Source organism: Lepidochelys kempii, chromosome 17 (assembly GCF_965140265.1).
Source record: "Lepidochelys kempii isolate rLepKem1 chromosome 17, rLepKem1.hap2, whole genome shotgun sequence".
Classification (NCBI taxonomy): domain Eukaryota; kingdom Metazoa; phylum Chordata; order Testudines; family Cheloniidae; genus Lepidochelys; species Lepidochelys kempii.
In genome coordinates, this window is record NC_133272.1 from 12,955,982 (window position 1) to 12,978,022 (window position 22,041).

At 47.2% G+C, this 22,041-nt stretch overlaps 1 protein-coding gene across 1 annotated transcript; it reads left to right on the forward strand.

Annotated features, from left to right (window-relative positions):
- The first annotated feature begins 276 nt into the window (after positions 1-276).
- Positions 277-20,342, forward strand: ASL (argininosuccinate lyase). Its single transcript, XM_073315391.1, has 17 exons — positions 277-382; positions 624-689; positions 3,725-3,919; positions 5,734-5,817; positions 6,450-6,506; positions 8,333-8,430; positions 9,354-9,431; positions 10,252-10,329; positions 11,055-11,107; positions 12,574-12,636; positions 13,293-13,407; positions 15,727-15,811; positions 16,943-17,002; positions 17,967-18,050; positions 18,480-18,560; positions 19,096-19,202; positions 20,102-20,342. The coding sequence occupies exons 2-17, from the start codon at positions 678-680 to the stop codon at positions 20,250-20,252; spliced, it is 1,401 nt and encodes a 466-aa protein (XP_073171492.1). The 5' UTR covers positions 277-382; positions 624-677; the 3' UTR covers positions 20,253-20,342.
- The last annotated feature ends 1,699 nt before the right edge of the window (positions 20,343-22,041 follow it).

Sequence of the window (22,041 nt, forward strand, 5' to 3'; positions counted from 1 at the left end):
CCCCCCATCCCCTGTTCTGATTTTTTCACACTTGCTATCTGGTCACTCTACCCGTACCCCATAGCCCCCCGAAAAGTAGCCTCCCTACAAACGAGACAGACTCGGGGTCAGCTCCGAGCACCGCTCTCACCCCCTCTGCCGAGCTCTGTCCCGTGTGAGCAAGGCAAGAGGCTGCCGCAGCAGCCAGAGCGAGCCTTGGAGGCGGACGGAGAAGGGAACAGCCAGGCAAGGGGAGGAGGGCGGGGATGGGAGGGAACCTCCGGGGCCTTTCCAGGCTCGGTCCCGCCCCGCCCCGCGAGGGGCGTGGAGCCCGGGTGGGCTGTAAAAGCAGCCGGGCCGGGGCTGGAGAGGCGAGCGGCGCGGGGGCTTTGCAGCAAAGCAGGTGAGCAGCAGAGGGGCGTTTCGGGGCCCCGCGGATCTGGCCCTGGGGCAGCAATGGCCTTGCGCCGCGTGTGAGCCGGCCCCGGCCCCGGCCCCGGCCGGGCGGCTCGCCTGCTTTTCTCGGTCCCGGCTGAGAGTAAATAGCGGAGGGCAACAAAGCCGGGGGTACCTGCCAGGCAGGAGCGGCAGACCTGCTGCACTGCCCGGCTGAGGGGAGGAACCGGTGTCTTCTTGTCTTGCAGGTTGCACGAGTTGCTGAGGTTTCCAGAGGCGAGAAGGGGGAAAACTCCTCCGTCATGGCATCCGAGGTGAGTGTGAGCTTGGATGTATCATCAGGAGCTGCCGCCTGATCATCAGTGTCCCTGTCAGGGGAGCTGCTCCAGACCCCAAGTAAATGCTTTTGGAGGGAGTTGGCGTCAAAAAAATGTTGCAGCCCTCCATTTGCTGGAGGGTTTCTTCCCATGACAAGGGCAGTTTTTGTAGGGGGCTGTCGCTCTTGGGACACCCACTTGTAGAGTTGCTGGCCCGAGCCGCTTCTCCAGGCAAAGGCTCCATTGTCGGCACTTGCCCCAGTGAGCAAAATCCGACCCGCTCCCATAGCGGCTCCTGCTTCAGAAATTGCTCTCGCAGTCTTCTTGGCCTTATCTGCTATTGCGCACAGTTGCTGTCGATATTCTAATAAGCGTCCCGCACCTGTCAAAAATTTGCTAGCCTGGCTGTTTCCATTGTTGGGCCAAAGGTAGCAAATTTTGACTAGGAGTGAAGCCTGTACGAAATATATTATGAAATTCTGTGACCTCTAAAAGATGAGAGAAACTGTTTGCATGTTCACAGCTAGACTTTTTTTTAATCACTTGTAGTAAAGGTTCAGTTACCTCAATTTTCTGCTTATACCTGAATTAATATGGGGAGAACCTGAAACAAATCACGTAGATATATCTTTGCCCATTCCCCAGTCCCAATGCTGCTATGTTCTGGTGTCGATCTCCAGATTTCAGCCTCCTTCACTTGTCCTTAGTACAGAACTGATGAGGAAAAATCATATCTAAAGTTTTGCAGAGATCAGGCTGGGTAATTTTATTGGTTTGACAGGCAAAATGCCATTCACTTGAAACAGTAGAGGAAATCAATATGATGGCAACATGTAGGTGGTGGTGTAGCTGAGGCTGTGCAGAATTAGACTGACAATTTAGAAATAAAAAGGGCTGTATTGACAAAGCTGCCCTAAAAATATATATATATTTTTTTAAATCTCCAACTATAGGCCCTAATTCTACAGTCCTGGGGGCAAAATGCCTCAGGATTTCACTAAGTGTATTGCCCCCATAGGGACTGTGAGATAGGCTCCATGAACAATCTTTGTTCATTGGGGTTGGTAGATATGTGGAAACAGTCCTCGGGGAAAGACTTGCTTAACAATGACCCCGCCAGTTGATGAAATAGTGGCACTGATTAACCTGTCCAGTCTTCTGCCAGAGAAGGTGACTGTGATTCATGGCCTGTAGAAGGGGAAATACATTAGATGGGCAAAAGTATCCATTTAACAACTTAAACCCTGCTACAGGTACTTCCTGTAAATGCTTCCCAATTGCTCCTCTCTGTCTGCTAATCTCTGCTTTGGAAATTTTCTTTTTGAATCTGTTAGGCCAAACCATGGCGTTTTTACACAAGCAGACATCCCATTTGACGTCAGTGGGAGTTGTGCCTGTGTAAGGACTTCAGGGATGTGTCCATCTGTGTAAACAAGTGACATGGGACCAAGTGACATGTTTGTTTGCTAATGAAGCAATGCCGTTGTACAAATGCATGGTGAAATAGCTCACACACAGGTTTATGCATCTGAGTGGCTTAAAGTGTGTTCACTTCAGAAAGGTGCCCAGAAAGAATATCGTAATGCCACACTCCAATGTCAAATTCATGCAATGGATTTACACCAGGGTAAACTGACCCATTTGAGTTACTCTGTAAATCCAGAGTAACTGCATTTAACAGACCAAAACCTGTCCCTAAAACTTAACCCACAGCAGGCTTGATTCTCATGCCTCTTACACTGTGTTTATCCTGGTGTAACTCCACTGAAGTAAATGAAGTTATTCCTGATACACACCAGGATAAGTGAGGAGAGACTCTGGCACAATCTGAACTTAAAATACTTCATAATTTCATAAGTGCTTTTAATTGAGGTAACTTGTATCTGCCCACAGTACCCTCGCCATTAAAACCCCTCCCCTGCTTTTTATTCTTTGTTCAAAACAGTGGAAAAGTGCTAGTCTTTGCTATGTCCTTTGCTGACCAATTATTTTGCTCTAAAAGGATGTCAGGGGCTTTCAACTGCTTTAAAAGAGAGTCAATGCTGGTTGTGTGTCACATGTCCTTTTACTTATTTTGAAATATTAGGCCATAAAAATGCTATACTTGTGTTGGGGGCAAAGTACAATTGGTTAGCCCATGATCCAGCCGTAATGGCTCAGTAGCTAGACACTAATGACAAAGACAAACTGCACATCTCTGGAACAGCATGCAAGAGTCCTGGCATTCTGAATATTACGTCAGCCTTTTTCTAATCTGTGCTCTTATGATGACTCAAAGGCTGGATTGCTTATTATATGAGCATGGGCCACATTCTGCTCTTAGATGAATACTGGCAGTTCCCATTCACTGAGATTCAGAAGTGATGTATAATTATTTGCATTATGGTAGTGCCTAGGACCCCACTGTGCTACGTGTCAACACAGAACAAAAAGATAACCCCTTTCCCAAGAAGTTTACAATCTAAATACAAGACAAGAGACAACAGGTGGCTACAGAGAGATGGAGGGGGGAACACAGGGAAACAATGGGCAGCATGGTAGGCTGTGACCTTAGGACACCAGCCGCCGAACTGTAGTCAAGTTTTTTTTTTTGTAGGTGATTACAAACTGGTAAGCATGCCTAAGGGAGACTGACTCCAGATAAGGGTCTGGGAGAGCGAGATGTAACGGGAGAAGCTGTGGACAGGAGGGTTTCAATGTACAAGTTTAAAGCAGGGCCTCCTTGCTCCCTTTTTGTCCTAGCCTCTCTCTGCACAGGTTACAGCAGCGTAAACTAGCTTACAGCACCTTTGACATTACCGCCAAAGTTGGCCTGTTGACGTCAATGGAAGTTAGTGTAACTGGCCAAATTAATTGACAGAGTTGTACTCACCTACACCAGGTCTCAATTTGTTCCTTCTATTCTGGTAGACTCAGGGATGCTGTCCCACAGAATTAATACTCATCCCAAAGAGTGTTTCTTTGAAGGTTCTTTCAGATTTATCAGTATGTCCTTTTAAGCTGCATTTTTTTTTAAACTTCCTTTTCCACAGGGGGATAAACTTTGGGGAGGAAGATTCGTAGGAGGCACTGATCCCATCATGGAGATTCTCAACTCTTCCATGGCTTCCGACCAGCGGTTGTCGGAAGTTGACATTCGAGGAAGCATGGCTTATGCCAAGGCTTTGGAGAAGTCTGGGATTCTAACCAAGGGTGATTTGGAGAAGATGCTGAGTGGATTAGAAAAGGTATGTATTTGCTTGAGCACAGACTGTGGTAAAAGGTTGTCAGTCATTGCCACAGGTACCCAGCCTGACTTGAAGCTTTAACCACTGCTACTTGGCTGTTGATCTTCCTCTTTTCAGGTAGTCTGCATTGTAATCTTTCTTAGTCCTGATTCAAGAAAACATTTAAGCCCATGTTTAAGTCCCATTGTTTAAAAGTGGGTACATTACATGCTTCCCTGAAGAGGGATGGTGTCTTTGATTATGAAGTTGGGGATCCAGCATCTGTCCTGACCCTTGGCTTATCTCTGCTTCCCATTCAGTTGTATGCACTCTAGCCCACGTTGTGCTTAGGCTGCTCCATGCCACCAAACGGTTGCCTGGTGGAGATTTCCCATTTTAGTGTTTCCGTTCCTGCAAGCAGAAACGCTTAATCAAGTACAACAAATCTGTAATCCCACTCCATGCCCCTGCCATTTCTGACTCTGAAAGACTTGTCGTTTCTGTCTATAGCATAGCATCACAATATCTGAAGGTATTACAAAGGGGAATGATTTCCCAAAGAGGCAACTCTTGGTCATGACTCTATCCTTTATTTGCTCTTCACCTCAAAAAGAGGAGGGGTTTTTGTTTTACTGACTTCTGTAGTATACCTGTACCACTTTTGTTTTTTGGGAAATGGCAGTGTAGGTCTTGGGACTACTTGGATATATTTAGAACTATTGATCCCTGGAATCCTGAAGAGTAACACAGTCTAATGGCATGAACCCAGGACAGGGACCCAGGAACTCTAGTTCTAATGTTTTCTGACATTGGCTTGCTCTTGTGGCCTTTGGAAAACTCACAATCTCTCAACCCTCATTTTCTCCCCATCTGTGAATGACTAGCATTGTGTGTGGAAAGATAAGAGCCCGTGTGTAGAGACAGTCCCATATTTAAGATCAACAGCCTCAGTGGCATCTGTTTAAGATTTACTTAGACCTAGAAGAAACAGAACCCTGTGCTTAATATAATAAATGTTGTCTGGTAGCCTGTGACCCCAGGTAATGTGGCAGGAATGTGCGTTCTGAAAGTCTTCTACAAATGTTATTAATGGCCATTATAGAAGCTGGGACACCCTGCTGAGGTGCATTCAGTGCAAACCCCCTTCCCAGAGCAAGCAGTACTCAGGAATTGTTTCAATAGAAATTGGGAATGTTCTCTTTGAGCTGACGCACAGGATGCTCATGTGTCTGGCTGTCTGAATTCACCATATTGTATAGGGGTGAAGAGAAAAGTCAGCCGATAAGCCAGGGGAATGCATCTCTGTTAAGCCACTGTTGCTGCTTACACACTGTGAATAATGGGGAATCTATACAGTGTTTACGGATGAAAATGGTGGTGGTTTGTATTACTGGTTGCCTTTTCAACTCACTTTGTCAAGTACACTTTTAACCTCCTGTGTCAAAGGTTAGTAGCTAGAGGTGGAAAAACCAATTCATGGAGTGCATCCATCAAAGTGCAACAACACCTATTCCTGCACACTGAAGGAGGGTGTGGCACTGATCTGATGCAATTTTAATGAGACTTAAAATGTATTTCTAATCCGATAGGAAGAGTCTCTTAATAATGCTTTGCACTTTTTAGTTCCTCATTTTGATCTCTTGTGTACCATTGTGTAAATTCAGTGATTTCAGTCAAGTTATTTGATTGCACCAGTTTGAGATCAGGATGAGGCCCCAATTACTAGATCTCAGGATCGCAAAACCTTTTACAAACCTGACTGAATCAAGCCTCCAACACCCTTACGCAGTAAAGAATCGTCGTTAACCACTGCCTGGTGTCTCTTGCTGATGTAGATTTCTGAAGAATGGTCCAGGGGAGCCTTTGTGGTGAACAAAAGTGACGAGGATATCCACACTGCCAACGAACGCAGACTAAAGGTGCAGTTCCTCTAATTTCCTCATAACTTCCAGGTCATGCCTCTGATCAGTCCAGCAGTAGTAAAATAAGTCTTCTCCCCTTAAATACTTTGATCTAAGTGTTTCCTTTTTAGGCTACAGCCCTGTTGAGAGAATTAAAAATATGTTGCAATGACAAAACTCTTATTTATACATTCGGTGGCGTATATTTTTTTCCATCTTATTTTGTATTCAGAGTGAGAGGAGGCTGTCCCAAAATATTACTAGGAGGAGACTTGGCCAGACCTGGCCCAAAGCAACCTTGGGCCCTGATCCTACCGACCGTTATGAATGTTAGTATGTTAAGCATGCGGTTATTAGTTACTACTGAATATGTATCGTCTGGTGGCACCTAAAGGCCCCAGTGGGGATTATTTGTATTGCAGTAGCATGTAGGGCCTCTGATCAGGGCCCCATTGTGGACCAAGCACAACACAAAATAACTGCCCTGAATTGTATGGCTTTGGTGTATTTGCTCGCATAAAGTTAAGCGTTTGCGTCAGAGTTTGTGAATCCAGCCCTTGTCTTTTAAGTGGAGGTGGGGTCTGCTTTCTCTGCAGTCCTTATAGTTCCCATACCGCTAACACTGATGAAAATTCTTCTGTCGCCCTCAGGAGCTGATTGGGGACGTAGCTGGGAAGTTGCACACCGGACGAAGCCGGAATGATCAAGTATGGCAAGAATTGCTTTTTATCATTCAGTACTTGCTTTTTTTCCTCCTCTATCAGATTTCCTTTTACCCCCTTTCCCTTTTCTTAATTGCCATCCACAACACGATCCCTTGGGACTTAGTCACTGCAGGTGCGCAGCTCATCTAGTGGCCCAGGAGCGCTGGATGGACAGAATGAGCACAATTGCTGAGCAATAGTATTGGGTATGAACACAAATTGAACTCCATTTCTTTTGGCAAAGACACTGAAGCCAGACCCTTGCACAGCGTTCCTTTGGGACTCAATAGGAGCTCTGTGCAAACAAGAACCCGAGGCGCTTCAAGACTCTTTCAAACAAGTTGCAGCAGTTCCATGGCAGGTTGTGGTTTCCACCTGGACTGAACATCATTCCTATGTGAACTTAGTGGTCCAAAGCAAGGACAGAACTCGGGACTTAGTCCTGACCACTTGAGCTGAGATAGCTGCAGTACTAGTCATAGTCTGGTCTATCTTCTGCATCCACTAAAGGGTGATCAGTTCGTGCACACTGGAGCAGGTTAGAGGTGCTACTAAACTGAAGGAATGGCATACATATGCACTGCTTTGGAAGGCATCTAGCTCTCTGTTGAAGACTCTGGGATCTAATAGCTCTTAGAGAAACTTGCATTTTCCCAGCCAGAGGGTTGTGTTTGTGCAGAGAAGGGCAAAAATGCCCCCCCCCCTTGTGTAACCACACTGTATGTTCTGTTTCCATTTCTGAGGGACTTTAGAATCCCAAGTCTAGCCCATAGTCATGGGGATCCTCCTCTATAGCTCACACACATATACTCCGGCAATTAAATGGGAGTTACTGAAGCTGTCGCTATGGTTAGGCGAACACCTGCAGTTAGTTTTTTACACTTCTGCTTTGACCGCTAGCAACCTTTTTTGTCCTTATTAATTTTATAGTCCCAGTATATTCCATTTTATCACCATTACTCAGCAATACTGACTCCTCATCCTTTTCAATTCAGAGCTTCAGAGGTTAGTCCAGGCTGCTGACTGTTGCAGTAATTTCATTTGGCAAGCAATATTCTTGATCTTAGGGACATTGAGATCTGATTTACTAAAATGTGCAGTCCATAACTTTTTCCCAGACTTTTTTCTCCATCCCCCACCTTCTAGTTTGTTTCCCTAGATAATTTTGTTTTTTACTTCTCTCTCTGGGCCTGATCCAGCACCCATTGAAATTAATGTGATCTTTCCAATAGCTTCACTTCAGTGGATCTGGTCCTGTGTGTTTGAGCACGGAGTACAGGTTTCCTAGAAAAAGCTTGGGTTTATCTGTGAGCTTTTGGCCTCTGACAGGTAGATGGACCAAACCTCTAAGCTTTGGGCCGCTTGATGTTCTTTTGAGTCCCTTCATGCTTGTATTAGCTGATGTGATTATTTTCCCCCTCTGTTTGTCTTCTGCAGTGACTGGGACCTGATCCTAACATCAGTGGGAGTTACAGCCCCTTTAGGGAGCAGACCCTCTATTAAGGGAACCACTGATGGGGCCTGAGCCAAAGACCATTGAGGTTAACGGAAAAACTCCCATTGGCTTTGGATCAGGCCCCTGGAGAGCAAATTCAAATATAGTGAAACTCCCATTTAATAATGAATTAGATTGAAAGCCCTGAACTGTTTGAATGGCATCCGTAAGACACACTGAAGTTGTTTTTCCTATTGAAAATGTGTGTGTTGGGGGGAGGAATTGACTTTGTTATCCGGTTCCCCAAGCTGGCAAAAGTCAAATGATCTGGTGAGTATTGTTTGGTCACAATGTACATCATGCTCCATCTTGACTGACTGGGGATCTCTTGCAGGTTGTGACTGACTTGAGACTCTATATGCGAAATTCCTGCTCTGTCCTGTCTGCTCACCTGTTGCAGTTTATCAAGACTCTGGTGGAACGGGCTGCCGCGTAAGTCCTTATTTTTCCAAGCCCACACTAGGAAACAAAATGCTGTGGCCTCTCTTGGGGAAGCTGCTTGTGTGCTGTGATGTTAAAAATTCTGGGCCAGATCCTTAGCTAGTGTAAATCAGCAACACTCCGTTGAAGTCACCAATGTTCTTTCCATTCAACTCGTACAGTGTCCATGTGCAGTCAGGCAAAGTGCGTGCAGCTGATTGTCCGGGTAATATGGTTGGCCCCTTCTTTTCCCTTGGGGAATAGCTGGCCTGCTGCATGGAGACTTCCTCTTATCCCAGATGTATCCTGGCAACAAATCATGTTGAAGAGGCTAAAACTTAATTTTAATAAAGCAAAATCACACAGAGGCAGCTGGGACTGCTCACCCTTTCCAGATTGTAACTATTAAACTGTAATGAATTTAGCTGCTGACTAAACTACAGTGATCCAAACAATTTTTCATAGACTGAGCCTTCATTACAGGATATTTTAATGTCACAGATCTCTTCATAGCTAACAAATATGAGGATAAATAACTACTGTACAACAAAGGGTTGGCACTGCTCTAAACCAATAATGTTACAAAAACATCTTGAAAGCCTAGTGGACTATGCACTGGACTGGGAATTCCTGAGGTCTAATCCTGGCTCTGACATGTGGTTCATGGATTTAAGCCAGAAGGGACCATAGTGATTATCCAGTCTGACCGTCTACGTAACACAGGTCAAAGAACCTCACCCAGATATTTCTGCATCAAGCCCATAGCTTCTGTTTGAGCTACTGCATCTTTCATTAAATTATTGTGTTCAGTGCTTCCTGGCTTATTGTGAGCCTCCAGCACATAATCTGCAGGTTGTTGGATTTGATTTGCTGGACTCCTTTGAACTGTAGATCAGCTGTCTCCCTTTTCTCCCTCCTCTTTCTTCTTATTGCAGAGAAACTGATGTGATCTTTCCTGGCTATACTCATCTGCAAAGAGCTCAGCCAATCAGGTGGAGCCACTTTTTACTCAGGTAACTATCCTCCGTAGGATCTGCTGTGACAGTTTGTCCTTGGGGACCAGCTTATTGACACCTATGTGTGCAGCCATGTCACACTGTAACATCAGCACATGGTGATGCTGCAGTGACCCCCAAAGCTAACCTAAGAAGCTGCTGTTTTTCCAGATGTCTGACTTGGGATGGGTAGCACACCAAACTTCACGCTACTAGGAGCCCTGTGCTAAGTTAACCTTCCTTAATGCTCTTCCTGGGTTGTGGGTGGCTTCAGAGAACAACCACAGGGGCTAAGTGCATAAAATCCAAAGCTTTCCCTGCACAAACACCAGACAGCCAAGCTCAGGAACTAAACTTAAAGTAGCTCATAGGCTCTGCCACAAAAGACCGTAGGACCAACCTAACCACCCCATTTTAATCTGCACTTAGTTTACCAGGGTTCTGAGCCCACAGTCTACTTTGAGTAAATCTGCTTTCTGCAAAATCATTGAGGGGGGGCCATGGAGACAGGTGCCCCCTTTTCGCACTTAGAGGTGATCCCTGTAGGCCAGAGTTATGGCTCACTGGAGAGGGCAGCATGGGGAAGCTTGCACAGCTGCTAGCTTTTCCATCGCTTCACTGACCAAGCATCCCTCACCATGGTATCTGGGTGCCATGCTCTCCATGCCCATGGTATCACAGGCTCTGTGACCCACTGACGAACAGGATTCTGGTCTCCAGGGTTGACAGCCTGGCACTCTTTACAACAGCTACATTCCACTTTAGAGAGGAAAATTTGAAACCAGCTTCTTTCCTACCCATCATCTTTTTCCCTTTTGTCCCCCCCCCCCCCCCCCAGTCATGCAGTTGCATTCACCCGCGATTCTGAGCGTCTGGGAGAAGTGAAGAGAAGGATCAATGTTTTGCCGTTGGGAAGGTAAAGCATTCAGTTGTTCTGCTTGTTCGTTGTGGTGGGGTAACACTTCTGTATCTTACAGAGAAAACACAGATGTGAGGGCTGGGGTCCTTCCGCTTAGTGAGCCCAATGTGAGCTGTATGTGCTGATGGAGGAGGTTGTTGAGCTCTGTTGTAAATAGCACAGATGGCAAAGCTTATAACCTTCTTGTGCTCCCCCCCCCCCCCCCCCACTTTTGATACATTCCTTCGGACTACCCTAATCATTGGTATGCATCATCTAAGGCTCTGTCAACTTTGGAGGGATCTACTGTTAGCCTACCTGAGCGAACATGGACTGAGAGCACTCGGACTGCTAGTGCTTCTCAGGGTAATGTTGTACCTTCAGCCCAAGGCCCCCTGGGTGGCAGATATCTGAGACATGGTTGTCTGGATTTGTAGAAGAGATCTCCAGTATCTATAGGCTCTTCTCTTGGGTACAGGATCCTGCCCTAAACACTTCAAAATAGAAACCATGCCTTAGTCACAGGGGTTGACTTTGGCCAGGAGCTAACAAAACCTACTACAGCTGCCCACATACGGTGCACGATGGCTGCTTTTTCTACTGCGCTGCCCAGGTATCGCCAGTCTTAAGACTGGCTTCCCTCGCCGCTTTCTGTAACTGGATTTATGTTGTGGATGCTACTGCAGGTTTGTGAGTGTAAGAAGTGCAGTGCGTCATGCATGAGGTTTCTTTCTACCTTGCAGCGGTGCTGTAGCTGGCAACCCACTGGGTATCGATCGAGAGTTTCTGCGTAAAGGTAAAGTGTCTTTCCATTCACAGAACTGAGTGAGTGACAAGTCTGGGGATGGTAACAGATTGACTGCTGTATCATAGACTAGATCAGTTAAGCAAAACGCTGACTTTTATAGGTACTACACCCTTTTCATGAGGCTGGTAGGGGAATAAAGCTCTCATCAGCCAAATGAATTTAATGTACATTGAGGAAACAGGACAGGGGTTGGGGATGAGGGGTTTGGGTGGGTGTTCTAGGGTGGGTGTTCTAGCAGGAGGGTGTTCTAGGCTGGGACCGAGGGGTTGGGCAGGATGGCTTGGGGTGCAGGCTGCAGACCTCCAAGCAGCTCCCAGAAGTAGCAGCATGTCCCCTCTCCGGCTCCTATGCCGAGGCATGGCCAGGCAGTTCCCAGCCAATGGGAGCTGTGGGACCTCGTTTGGGGTGGGGGCGGGGGCAGCGTGTGGAGCTCCCTGGCTGCCCCTACACATAGGAGCCAGAGCAGGGACGTGCTGCTGCTTCCAGGAGCCGCACAGAGTGGCCCCCAACTCTGCTCCCCAGCTGGCATGCTGAAGCAGGGCAAGCCCCAGACCCCACTCCCCAGCAGGAGCTCGAGGGCCAGATTAAAAAGGCTAGCGGGCTGGATCTGGCCTGCAGGCCATAGTTTGCCCACCCCCGCTATAGAGGGTCTTCACCCAACTTCCTCTTGCTATGCTTTCTCCTTCTCCCCCACAGTAGAAGAGGAAAGATAGCTAGTTCCCTGCCCCCAACACTTTCTCTAGCATGCTTAAGAGAAGCCCTAGTAGTGGGGCATTTTGCTACAGCAGCCACTGGCAGGGAATACTCCTCTTTGCGTCTGCCTAAGATGAAGCACAGGTAGAAAGATGCTGATCCATGCACTGTGACAGCAGTAGACCCCAGAGGCCTTGTTAAAGTCAAAACCATCCATCAAAGACGAGGCAGTACATCCCTGAGTTTTGTGGGTCCCTGGAGCAGACTCTGGTTGGAAATGGAGTACTCTGGAGCCATCTGTGATAGCCATTAAACCAGGTATTCCAACTCCACTGTCTAGATATGTTGCAATATCTTGCCATGCTGCTTGGAAAATAACTGGCACTAGAAGGCTTGGTCCAAAGCCCACTGAAATCAATGGGCAGACTCCCATCAACTGCACTGTGCTTTGCTTAGGGGTCATAGTCCTTCTCTTGTGATAAATGTGCTCTCTGAAGTGAGATGAGATTACAAATATTTGGTGCTCCAGTGCCTGCAAGAGGAACACCGTAGCAGAGCTGATCAGCTACTGTTGCCTTGAAAGTCTAGGGCTAATAATTCAGGCCCTGATTCATCACCACTCTTAAGCGTGTGTAGCAATGGTGCTATTCCTGCTGAGAGTTGAAGTACATGCTTGGGTAGCCTGGTGAAGCCAGGCTTCAGAGCTCAAATAATAGCCAGCAGTATGACCCTGTGTACGTGTGTTTGTTTTTAAATTGCAGAACTTGACTTTGCTTCCATCAGCCTGAACAGCATGGACGCAACTAGTGAGCGAGACTTCGTGGGTAGGTGCAACTTTATCACTTTTTTTTTTTCCCCTCTCCCTGAATGCTTACCAGTAACCTGCTTCTCTGAGATTCTTCCCAGTAAATTTATCAAGAGGGAGAAAATCTCAGATGTGGTATTTCCCACCCCCGCACACCCACACTTCCTGGTGGGGAAGACTTGAGCTCTTAACCTGGCAATAAATACTACATATGAATAGCTGCTGTTATATTTGTGGCCAGAAGTTGGGACCCCAGGGTCCTGATCCTCAGCTAGCATAAATCTGCAGAGCTCCTTTGACTCCAGGGCTATGTTGATTTAGCTATGCTGAGGATATTGCCCCTCAAGAGGAGTTCAGTCCCTCATGGTCAAACTCCCAATGCCATGTGCTAAGGAGATGGAGTCACCATTAATTTGAAACTATCAGGGCTTTGTGCAACAACCCAAGTGATGGACCTTCCACAAATCTAATAGATCTCAGGCAAAAGCTTCGAAGGTGACTTAGGAGCCTTAGTCCCATTGACATCCATGAGTCTCTGGCTCCTATGTCACACTTGAATTTTACCTCAAATGTTCACTGCCTGAATTTTCCTGCAGCTAAATTACAACTTTGACTAGCAAAATGGCAGCCAAAACAAGACCTTCATATGCTCTTTACTGTCATCCTTCTCTACAGTGGAGTTTCTCTTCTTCGCCTCCTTGTTAATGATTCACCTAAGTAAGATGGCTGAAGATCTCATCATCTATAGTACAAAGGAATTTGGCTTTGTGACCCTCTCTGATGCCTACAGGTAACTCTCTAGGGCTTATTGCAGGTTGTGGGGGGACGGGACTATTTCCCACATTCAAAATAAAAGGTATTGTGAATGAATATGAATTGTATTAAAGGCTTGAATACAACAGGGGATCGTGGAGGGAAAAGACCCCAAAACCTCAATCAAGCCAGTTGCTATAAATCTGCATTGCTCGCACCCTGCACTGGGATCAGGAGGGAGAGGAGTCTAGCTCCCCTCAGAGTGGGCTGCTAGGACAGAGGGGGGGTCTTGGTGGCTGGCAGTCACATACTTGGACTTCAGAGATCATCTCCCCGACCCAACGGAGCATGCTTCCAGCACCTGTTTTTCTGCACCCTCTTTTCAACCCACTAGTATCGGTAGCACTGCAGAGCTGCATGTGTCCTGCCCCTGTCACCACAGCATAGGGTTGGGTGGTTTGGGGAGGCAGGGATGGGCACTATAGATATATTTGCCATATCCTAATGACAGGCTTGGCACTGAGCTGGGACTCTTCTCGATCAGGTGTGAAGAGAGAAAATTAAAATGTACTCCAATGTGGAGCTTCCTGCTTGCAAAGTCCTGTCAGATGCCCAGTAACAGCATGTGTTTGAGCGGTCTCTTATCATTCACTTCTGCACCCAGACAAATATTCCCTGTTAACCGGATTTTTCCTTCGGGTGCAGGGAGACCTGGTTACTTGTGTGACTAGTTCCATTTTGGAACAAATTGCTGCTGGGAGAGGGGCTGTGGATTCTACTCCCTCCTTGCCCTTGCCACTAGGAAAAATCACTCAGCCTCTTTGCCTCAGTTTGCCTGCCTGTAAGATGGGTATGGTAAAGGGACTTCCCTGCTTCACAAAAATATAATGAAAATGAAGACTAGAGTGTCAGACAGTAGGAGCTTTATAAGCGTACATATTACTAAAAAATATTTTGACTCTGATCCCTGTAAAGGCCAGATCCTGTAGCCCTACTCTGCTGAATCTTCTGTCATACTCACTGGGCATTTTGCCTGAGTAAACACTTGTGGAATCAGGCTGTAAATGAGAAGCCAGGAATAAAAAACCTCCTAGGCTGGGAGTTCCTGTAAAAAGGGCCTTTCCTTAAAACAGACTTGTTTTGCAATCTTTCTAGATTTCCTGTTACTAGTCTCATGTCTCACTCTGACAGAGTTACCAAGCCACAATTTGTTAGTATATCCTGGTACAAGAAAGACCACACCCTTAGGGGACTGGGCTCCCTTCAGTATATGTACATAGCTGTTGAATAAGACAGCTAAGATCTTTCCATCTAGACGGAGCTAAACCCAGAGGAGCTTTGATACTGGCTCAGGAGCAGGGATGCATGATAGCTGTAGATAAGATGCACCTCAAATATACCTGCAGGCATCCCTGCCCTCTTCCCATGAAACAATCTGGCACATGTAGGCTGCGTTAGGGGAGAAACAGCACATCTCAGGGATCTGAGAGACCCAGAGAAATGTGATATTTTGCATCTTATTTAAAGCCTTCATTAGACAGACACAGCATCACGCTACCCCAGCAGCACTTTAACGTGCAGGGGCTCTGATTCTGCTCTCAGCTGTGCTGGCTTAAATCCAGCCTCGTTCCATTAAAGTGCAGCTACCACAGTGTCAAAGTGGCAGACTCCACTCCTGGCTTGTTTAAGCGAACTAAGCTGAGGAGGCTGCAGAGCAATAGCACGCGGCTCCAGTCCACAAAGGATCAAATTCAGCCTTGGTGTAACCCCACTGAAGTCAATGGAGTTTGCAGGGATTCGTGTGGCCCCATGTGTCTAAGGCCATGTAAAGGAACTGGCATTTCCTTCAACTGTGGCTCTCTGTGTGCTGAATTCCACCCAGTGACCCCAGCGTAGTATCTTACTATGAGTTACCCTAGTCTCCTTTAACATCCCAATGCAGCATTTCCCAAAGTGTGGGATTGGGGGCTGCAAAGGACTAGCGAGCAGGGCAAGGAGCCATTCTCTGACCCCCTGCTAACATGCCAGAGTTCACATGGGGTGGTGCAATGGGTTTAGTAGTCCTGACATTTTCTGGAAAATTCCTGAAATCCACTTTCCACAGTTTGGGAACCCCTGCCCATACTGTGTGTGTCAAGAGGAAATTAGCCCCACTGTTCATCATGAATGCTGGAGAGCACCAGCTATTTCCTGCCACATGCAGTTAGACTGTACATGGTGGTGGCAGGTGTAGCTTCCCTGGGCCCCCAGGGGTCTGCTGTAGTGCAGTGTTAGGAGTCCCCGTGAACTTTCCCGTCTTGCTCTCCCTACAGAAAGGGATCTCGCCAGTCTAATGTGCTCAGTGTTTTGTTTTCAGCACAGGGAGTAGCTTGATGCCTCAGAAGAAGAATCCAGACAGTCTGGAGCTGATCCGCAGCAAGGCTGGACGTGTATTTGGAAGGGTGAGTCTGCAAGGGGAGGAGATGTCGGAGCACTAGGGTTTATCCCCAGTTAGTGTAGCTGGGAGAGAAACTTAAATCCCACCTGTCATACTCTGGTTCTCTTCCTGAATCTGGGGGAGCCACTGGGCAAGTCAGAGGCCAGACCTGAAAAGATTGGCTTGGCTTTTGTTTGTAGCATGAGACGCCTCGGGCCTGATGGCTCAGAGGTGCTGACCACCCACAATTCCAGCTCACGTCAGTAGGAACAGATGGTGAAAACTAAGATCAAAGGTGTGCCAGAGTTTGGGGCACCCAAAGTCAGAGGCCACATTAACAATTAGGCCCTAACTTCCCCTATATATCTGTTTCCTCACTGTCACCGGGAGATAATAGGGTGTCCCCACTGTTGCACTGTATTTTGATCTTCTCTGTTGGAAGATGCTGTGTACATACACAGTGTTGTTAGTCATTACACCTGCCAACCCTTCGAGCATGCTACTAGACAAAGTAGAATATAATCCCTAGGAAAGATTGTACCACAAGGCTACAGACAGCAGGCAAAGCACACCTGCCGGGCTGTATCCCAGCTACATACCACAACTTGGCACTGATGGGAGTTAGATCGGTCAAACAGGACAACATGGATGACCAGCAGCAAAACCCTTACAAAACACACAGCACTACTTGAAGCAATGGCACAAGGTGGCCACCAAGTATTACAAGTAACACCACCAAGAGGCCAAGTCTTGCCAGTGGAGGAAAGTCCATCAACTGTGTACAACAGGCATAAGAAGGTGCATGTCTGCTATACATTTGATAACCATCTACAGAATCCTCTAACTGCAGTGGAACTCTGAGAATGGTCCATTTGGGGTGGGGGGGGCTGGTCTGCCAGTAGGTGTTTGCTTTGGTTAAGGTTTAAAAAAAATCTGGCAAATTATGGACTTCACTAGGAATAGGATCAGCCCTTTGAGAGTCTTCCCACTGACTTCAGTGGGCCCTGGATCAGGCTTTAAATGAGCAATGTCTGGTGTACCAAACTCTGGCCAGAGGATGCAGCCTTGGTTTTGTAGCTCTGCTGAGTGAAAGGGTTTAAAATTCCTTGCTATTCTTGTTTTAATCCAAGTACCATAAACTTCCCCTTCTCTGCAGTGTTCTGGAATGATGATGATTCTCAAAGGACTCCCAAGCACCTACAACAAGGACTTGCAGGTAAACCCTCGTTCTCATTCCATTTCTCTGCATAGACACAACAGAACACACTCCCTCCAAAATCCATTAATACCTACACACTGCACATGACCTGCTTGGTACATGGCTGTTACGTATTCAGAGATGAGGGGGGTTTAAAGACTGCAGTTTGTATTTGAGTCGCTCCAATCCTAATGATTGGATATGGAACAAGAGACAATTGAGAATTTTAAGGCTACAGAGCTAGATGCTCAGCTAGTGTCAATCCAGTATATTGATTTCAATGCAGCTATGCCCATTTACACCAGCTGCGGATCTGGCTCAGGTTCTGGATGGCTTGGAGGGCTGATAATAGGACATAGCTTTATTGCCAGATTTTCTGGTTCAAATCTGGCCCAGAGTGACTGCAATCAAGGGTCTCTATCCTCTGATAACTGTTAGCTGAGCTACATTAAGGGAGTTGGTGAGGTTGCCATCCAGTTGCTACCTGGAAAGTTTCTGCATCACAAACAGCACCAAGGGTGGGTGTCTCCAGCCAAGAGCTGAGTGGGTGTGGGGAATGAGCTACTCCTGTGCCCCTAGCAATAACCACTCCAGAGCACGTGGCAGAGAGCTGCATGGAGAAAGCTTGCACTGATGCTGTGTTTGATACAGGCCTTCGCTCTCTTGGGCTGGCAGTCTGGCACCTTTCACTAGCACAAAGATTCATTTAAGAACAATCTACAGTGTAGTCAGCCCCCCGCTGAATTGCTATTGTTAGAATGTCTTCAGCTGGGCACGAGACCGCACAGGGAAAGAAGGCTGTCATCATGCCCAAAGCTCCATGGGCTGGCAGTTCCTCCAAGTGTGGTTATTTCCACTCGTGTATGGAGACTGAATGTGTTTGGTCAGCACGGACATTGCATCCACTCACCAAGCTGCTGCTGCTTTCTGCTTTGTCCACTGCACTAGGCTGACTGGGGTTTTTATTTTTGTTAACAAATAGGAAGACAAGGAAGCAGTGTTTGATGTTATCGATACTCTGAGTTCTGTGCTACAGGTGGCAACTGGAGTCATTTCCACTCTCCAGGTAAGACTAACTTTTTACTACTGTGTTTTGGGTCTGATTCTGCGCTTGCGCACCGCTGTGTAAATCAGGAGTAACTCCATCCAAGTCAAGAGTCTCGCTGGTAAAAAGTGATCCAAATTGGGCCCACAAGTTGAAACTTATCTCCCTGACGTTCTCATATGCAGACCCCTCGAATGGGGGGTTGTATAGAGGAGAGAGTCTCAGCTGAAGCCTTTGTCCCTCCCAGTAGTTTAAAATGCAGGATCTGGATCATCCGCTGTAGTAAAACGAAAGGCAGGGAGTAAATGTTTTCAGCTGGTGGGTTGTGTTTTACAGTGAGGCCTTTCAAAAGCCAGGCCTCTCCTTGTGATCTTGAAATCTCTTGTGTGAGGACTTGTCAGTGACCTGTGAGTAGCTGTTTATTTCTGCTTGTGGTCCTCCCTTCTGCAGATCCATAAGGAGAACATGGAGAAAGCTTTGAGCCCTGACATGCTGGCTACTGACTTAGCCCTCTACTTGGTTCGTAAAGGAGTAAGTATTGAGGAAATCCTAATGGAAAGCATGATAGAGGGTTTCGAAGCCACAAACACTCATGGCGGGTGTGTCTCAGCTTGAGAGTGCAAATATGATTGGGCTCAATTCTCCTCTGGACAACATCCCTTGACATCAATGCACAGTAGGAATGTTAAGCTATTCCATTTTGTGCCAACAGCTGGATATGTCTGAGAAAGGGGTCACTCTCCTTTCCCTGTGAGGCACCTGGTTATGTCATGTTGGATCTCCAGCTGATGCTCAGTTTGTGCCCTGAGCCAGCAGGACTGAAAGCCCTTTTGAATGTATCCCTAGTAGTAACTGTTGCATCATGGCCTGGCAGACATTTTTGCAGATAGTGTTTCCCTGTGTAACATGCACACCCTGTATCCCAGAAAACCCAGCCTCTGACATCACTGGGACTGTTGCATCACCTTGTAAAACAAGGGCCACAGTTACTTAAGTGTTCACACACTCTTTGGTCCTGGACCATAGTCGCTTGCTCACTTTTTGTTGTTTGTACTTCTAACTGCAGATGCCATTCAGACAAGCCCATGCTGTGTCCGGGAAGGTTGTCCACCTAGCCGAGACAAAGGGCATCTCCATTAATCAGCTCAGTGTGGAGGACATGAAGAGCATTAGGTTTGTATTCCTTAACTTAGCTTTCAAAGGCCATTTGTTAAGGTCCTCACAACTTGTCCCCTTGTTGTACAACTCCCACAACATCTCACCTGGGCACAACTCAATCTCAAGCCCTTCTGGGCTGAATTACCATGTGCTATTGAGGTTTACATGTGGACAGTGTGCCCTAAAACAATGCCTGTGTGACAAGGGGGTCACCCCCTTTACCCATGGGGAGGTGCCTTTCAGCTGGAGCCAGGCATGGACAGGGAGATTTGTGCTTAGCTGGGGAGGGGAACAGACACTGCAGCATTTCTCACCAAAGCACTATCCACTTCTCCGTGGAGTAACTAGAAAGTGATTTTATTTGTCAAACTTTTCGTTGATGTTAATATCAGCTTCTGTAACTGATGGTGTGTGACTATGCAGTGGATTCCCTGAAGCAGGGTGGATTGAGTCTCTCCACTGACTAGAGTAGGATTTGGAGCCGGCCCTAGGTTCCAGATCCTTCAACGGGAGTTAGCCTCAAAGATATTTAGGTACCTATGGGCTTAAATGTCTTGCCGATTTAGACACTCTACAGTGCTAACTCATGTGACCATTTCTAAAAACTGAAGGCCTGGTTCTCCACAGTCTTGCCCCTACCTTGTCACTGGCATCTCTGCAGAGCAGGTGTATAACACTGCCCTTCTGATCGGGTAGCACTCACTGTGCACAGGCGTAACTGACAACACAAGGTGCAAGGCATGGCAGGAGGCCTTGGGAATTTTGGCCTTCACTTCAGTGGGAGTGAGCTCCATAACCCAGGCAGTTATTGAAGCATGGTGTAGCCGGCTTGCAAAGCAAAATCCATTCAGCCTGTAGGACAGACCCCAGGGTGGAGCTCTCCACTGACGCATGGCCTCATTTTGCCTCCCCAGCCCCCTGTTTGGCACCGACGTGTCTCAAGTGTGGGATTACGCCAACAGCGTGGAGCAGTACACCACGCCAGGGGGCACGTCCAAGAGCAGTGTGATGGTGCAGATCGAGCAGCTGAGGGAGCTTCTGAAGAGACAGAAAGATCTGTTTTGAGCATGGGGAAACCATCCCATTCGTGTGAGTTTCTGCTTATCACATGACTCCCGAGTTAATAAACCTGGGTGTATTGTCTTTCACTGAAAACCCTGCATGCCTGCCGTGTCTTTCTTCCCCAGGAAAACCCCAGCAGGGCTTTTTCAGCTATCACGAGCACTGGCTGGGCAAGAGCTCTAAAGAACAGAAAGCCCACCCTGACCTGAGCAAGCCTAGGTAGGGGAGTTGCAGGCTTGGTCCCCAGAGGTTCTAGAAGGATTTTACAGCAAAATCATTCAAGTTTAATAGCAGTAGGAAAAAGACCTTGGGAATGCAGGGGTAATGGGTACAGCACAAAGAGGAATCAAGGAACATCAAAGGGGCTATCCAGCATATTAAGGGGAAGTCAAGTCACATTAAGAGGAGTAGGGGTGGTTTTCCTTTGCACATGCCTCTATCTCCTCCAGGGTATCACATCCCCTGGCTGTGTGTCCCAATCAGGTGATGAGGGGAAGGTTTTCCACTTCCCAAACATCTGTGTTGCCTCTTCCTGACCAGGGGTTGTGCAGCCTAAAGACATTCTCCCATGGAACATGAATTGTCAATTGAAAATGGCTGTGTCTTACTCAGATCCAGGGTCTGGCTCTGGTACACCATTAAGCTAAAGATGCACTTTCAGATGTTGTTTACAACACACACACAAGTCTCTGTGGGGAAGCGAAGGCCACACTGTTCTCTGGGGTGGACCCCTACTCTATTGGGAGCAGAGTTCTTACAAGTATTCATTAATGGTTGGATTCCACTAATCGTTTACCAGCCTCCTTTGGAAGACAGGAACTTCCCAAACAAAGGGGAAGGGGGCGGGGGTCCTGAAGTGAAACACTTCAGGAAAGATACTGCAGCATGGTTGTGTCTTGAAGATATTTATAGAGTTCACTAGCAACTGCATAGGTGGGACACACAAGAGTGCAGTCACCTTGGGTGGAACACAAGTGCACACTACACAAACATACTAGGGAGGGGAGCAGAGGACTAACTGCTCCATCTGTAAGGATGGGCAATTTTAGTTCAACAAAAGACCAGCTTGGAACGTGAGCCAAACCAAAGGGCAAGCATGAGGCTGTTTAGAATGAGACAGCAACAGGCTGGCCCGGACTACTAATGCTGGCATCTCAGTGCAGGGCCAGTGGCTCATTACCGACCCAGAGAGAGAACCCCCATAAGGACCTGTACCAGCGAGGTATGCCCACAAGCCACCCTGCTTAGTGCAGGGGATCTGACCAGAACACAGCTTAAGCTGGCATAGCTGCAACCATCACAGTTACATCAATGTTGGGGTAGAAACAAGCCACTTTCACGCTATGTAAGACATCTAAGTTAATGCGCTTTCCAAATGGGAGGGGAGGCTCAGCCATGAAAAATAATCCCCCATTTCCCAAGAGTCAAGACTTTCCTTTCTCTGGTACTAGGGTGGACCCATTGCCCTAACATAAAAAGGTGCAATTCAGAATCACGCAACCCTGACCTTGTTTGCACCGGTCACATGCTCAGTTTCCATATTTTAGGACACAGAGCTCGCTCAGTTCTGGCTAGCTAGCTGGCAGAGGGAAAGCAATGTCTCTGCACAAGTGGAGCCTTAGATGAAAAGGGCATGAAATAAGATTGATGCACAAAACCAACCAGGTCAAAAAGGAGTGTCACCTCCTGGCCTTCAGTGTGCGTGTGTTATGGGTTGCAGAGCCAGCCCCCAACCCCCAAAAAAATTAAAATCAGCTGGGTTGCTAAGAGGTGCACTTCAAGCATTATCTTA

Coding starts and splice junctions, on each gene's coding strand:
- ASL (XM_073315391.1), top strand. Junction 11,108..12,573: donor TCGAGAGTTTCTGCGTAAAG/GTAAAGTGTCTT, acceptor TTTAAATTGCAG/AACTTGACTTTGCTTCCATC. Junction 15,812..16,942: donor CTGGACGTGTATTTGGAAGG/GTGAGTCTGCAA, acceptor CCTTCTCTGCAG/TGTTCTGGAATGATGATGAT.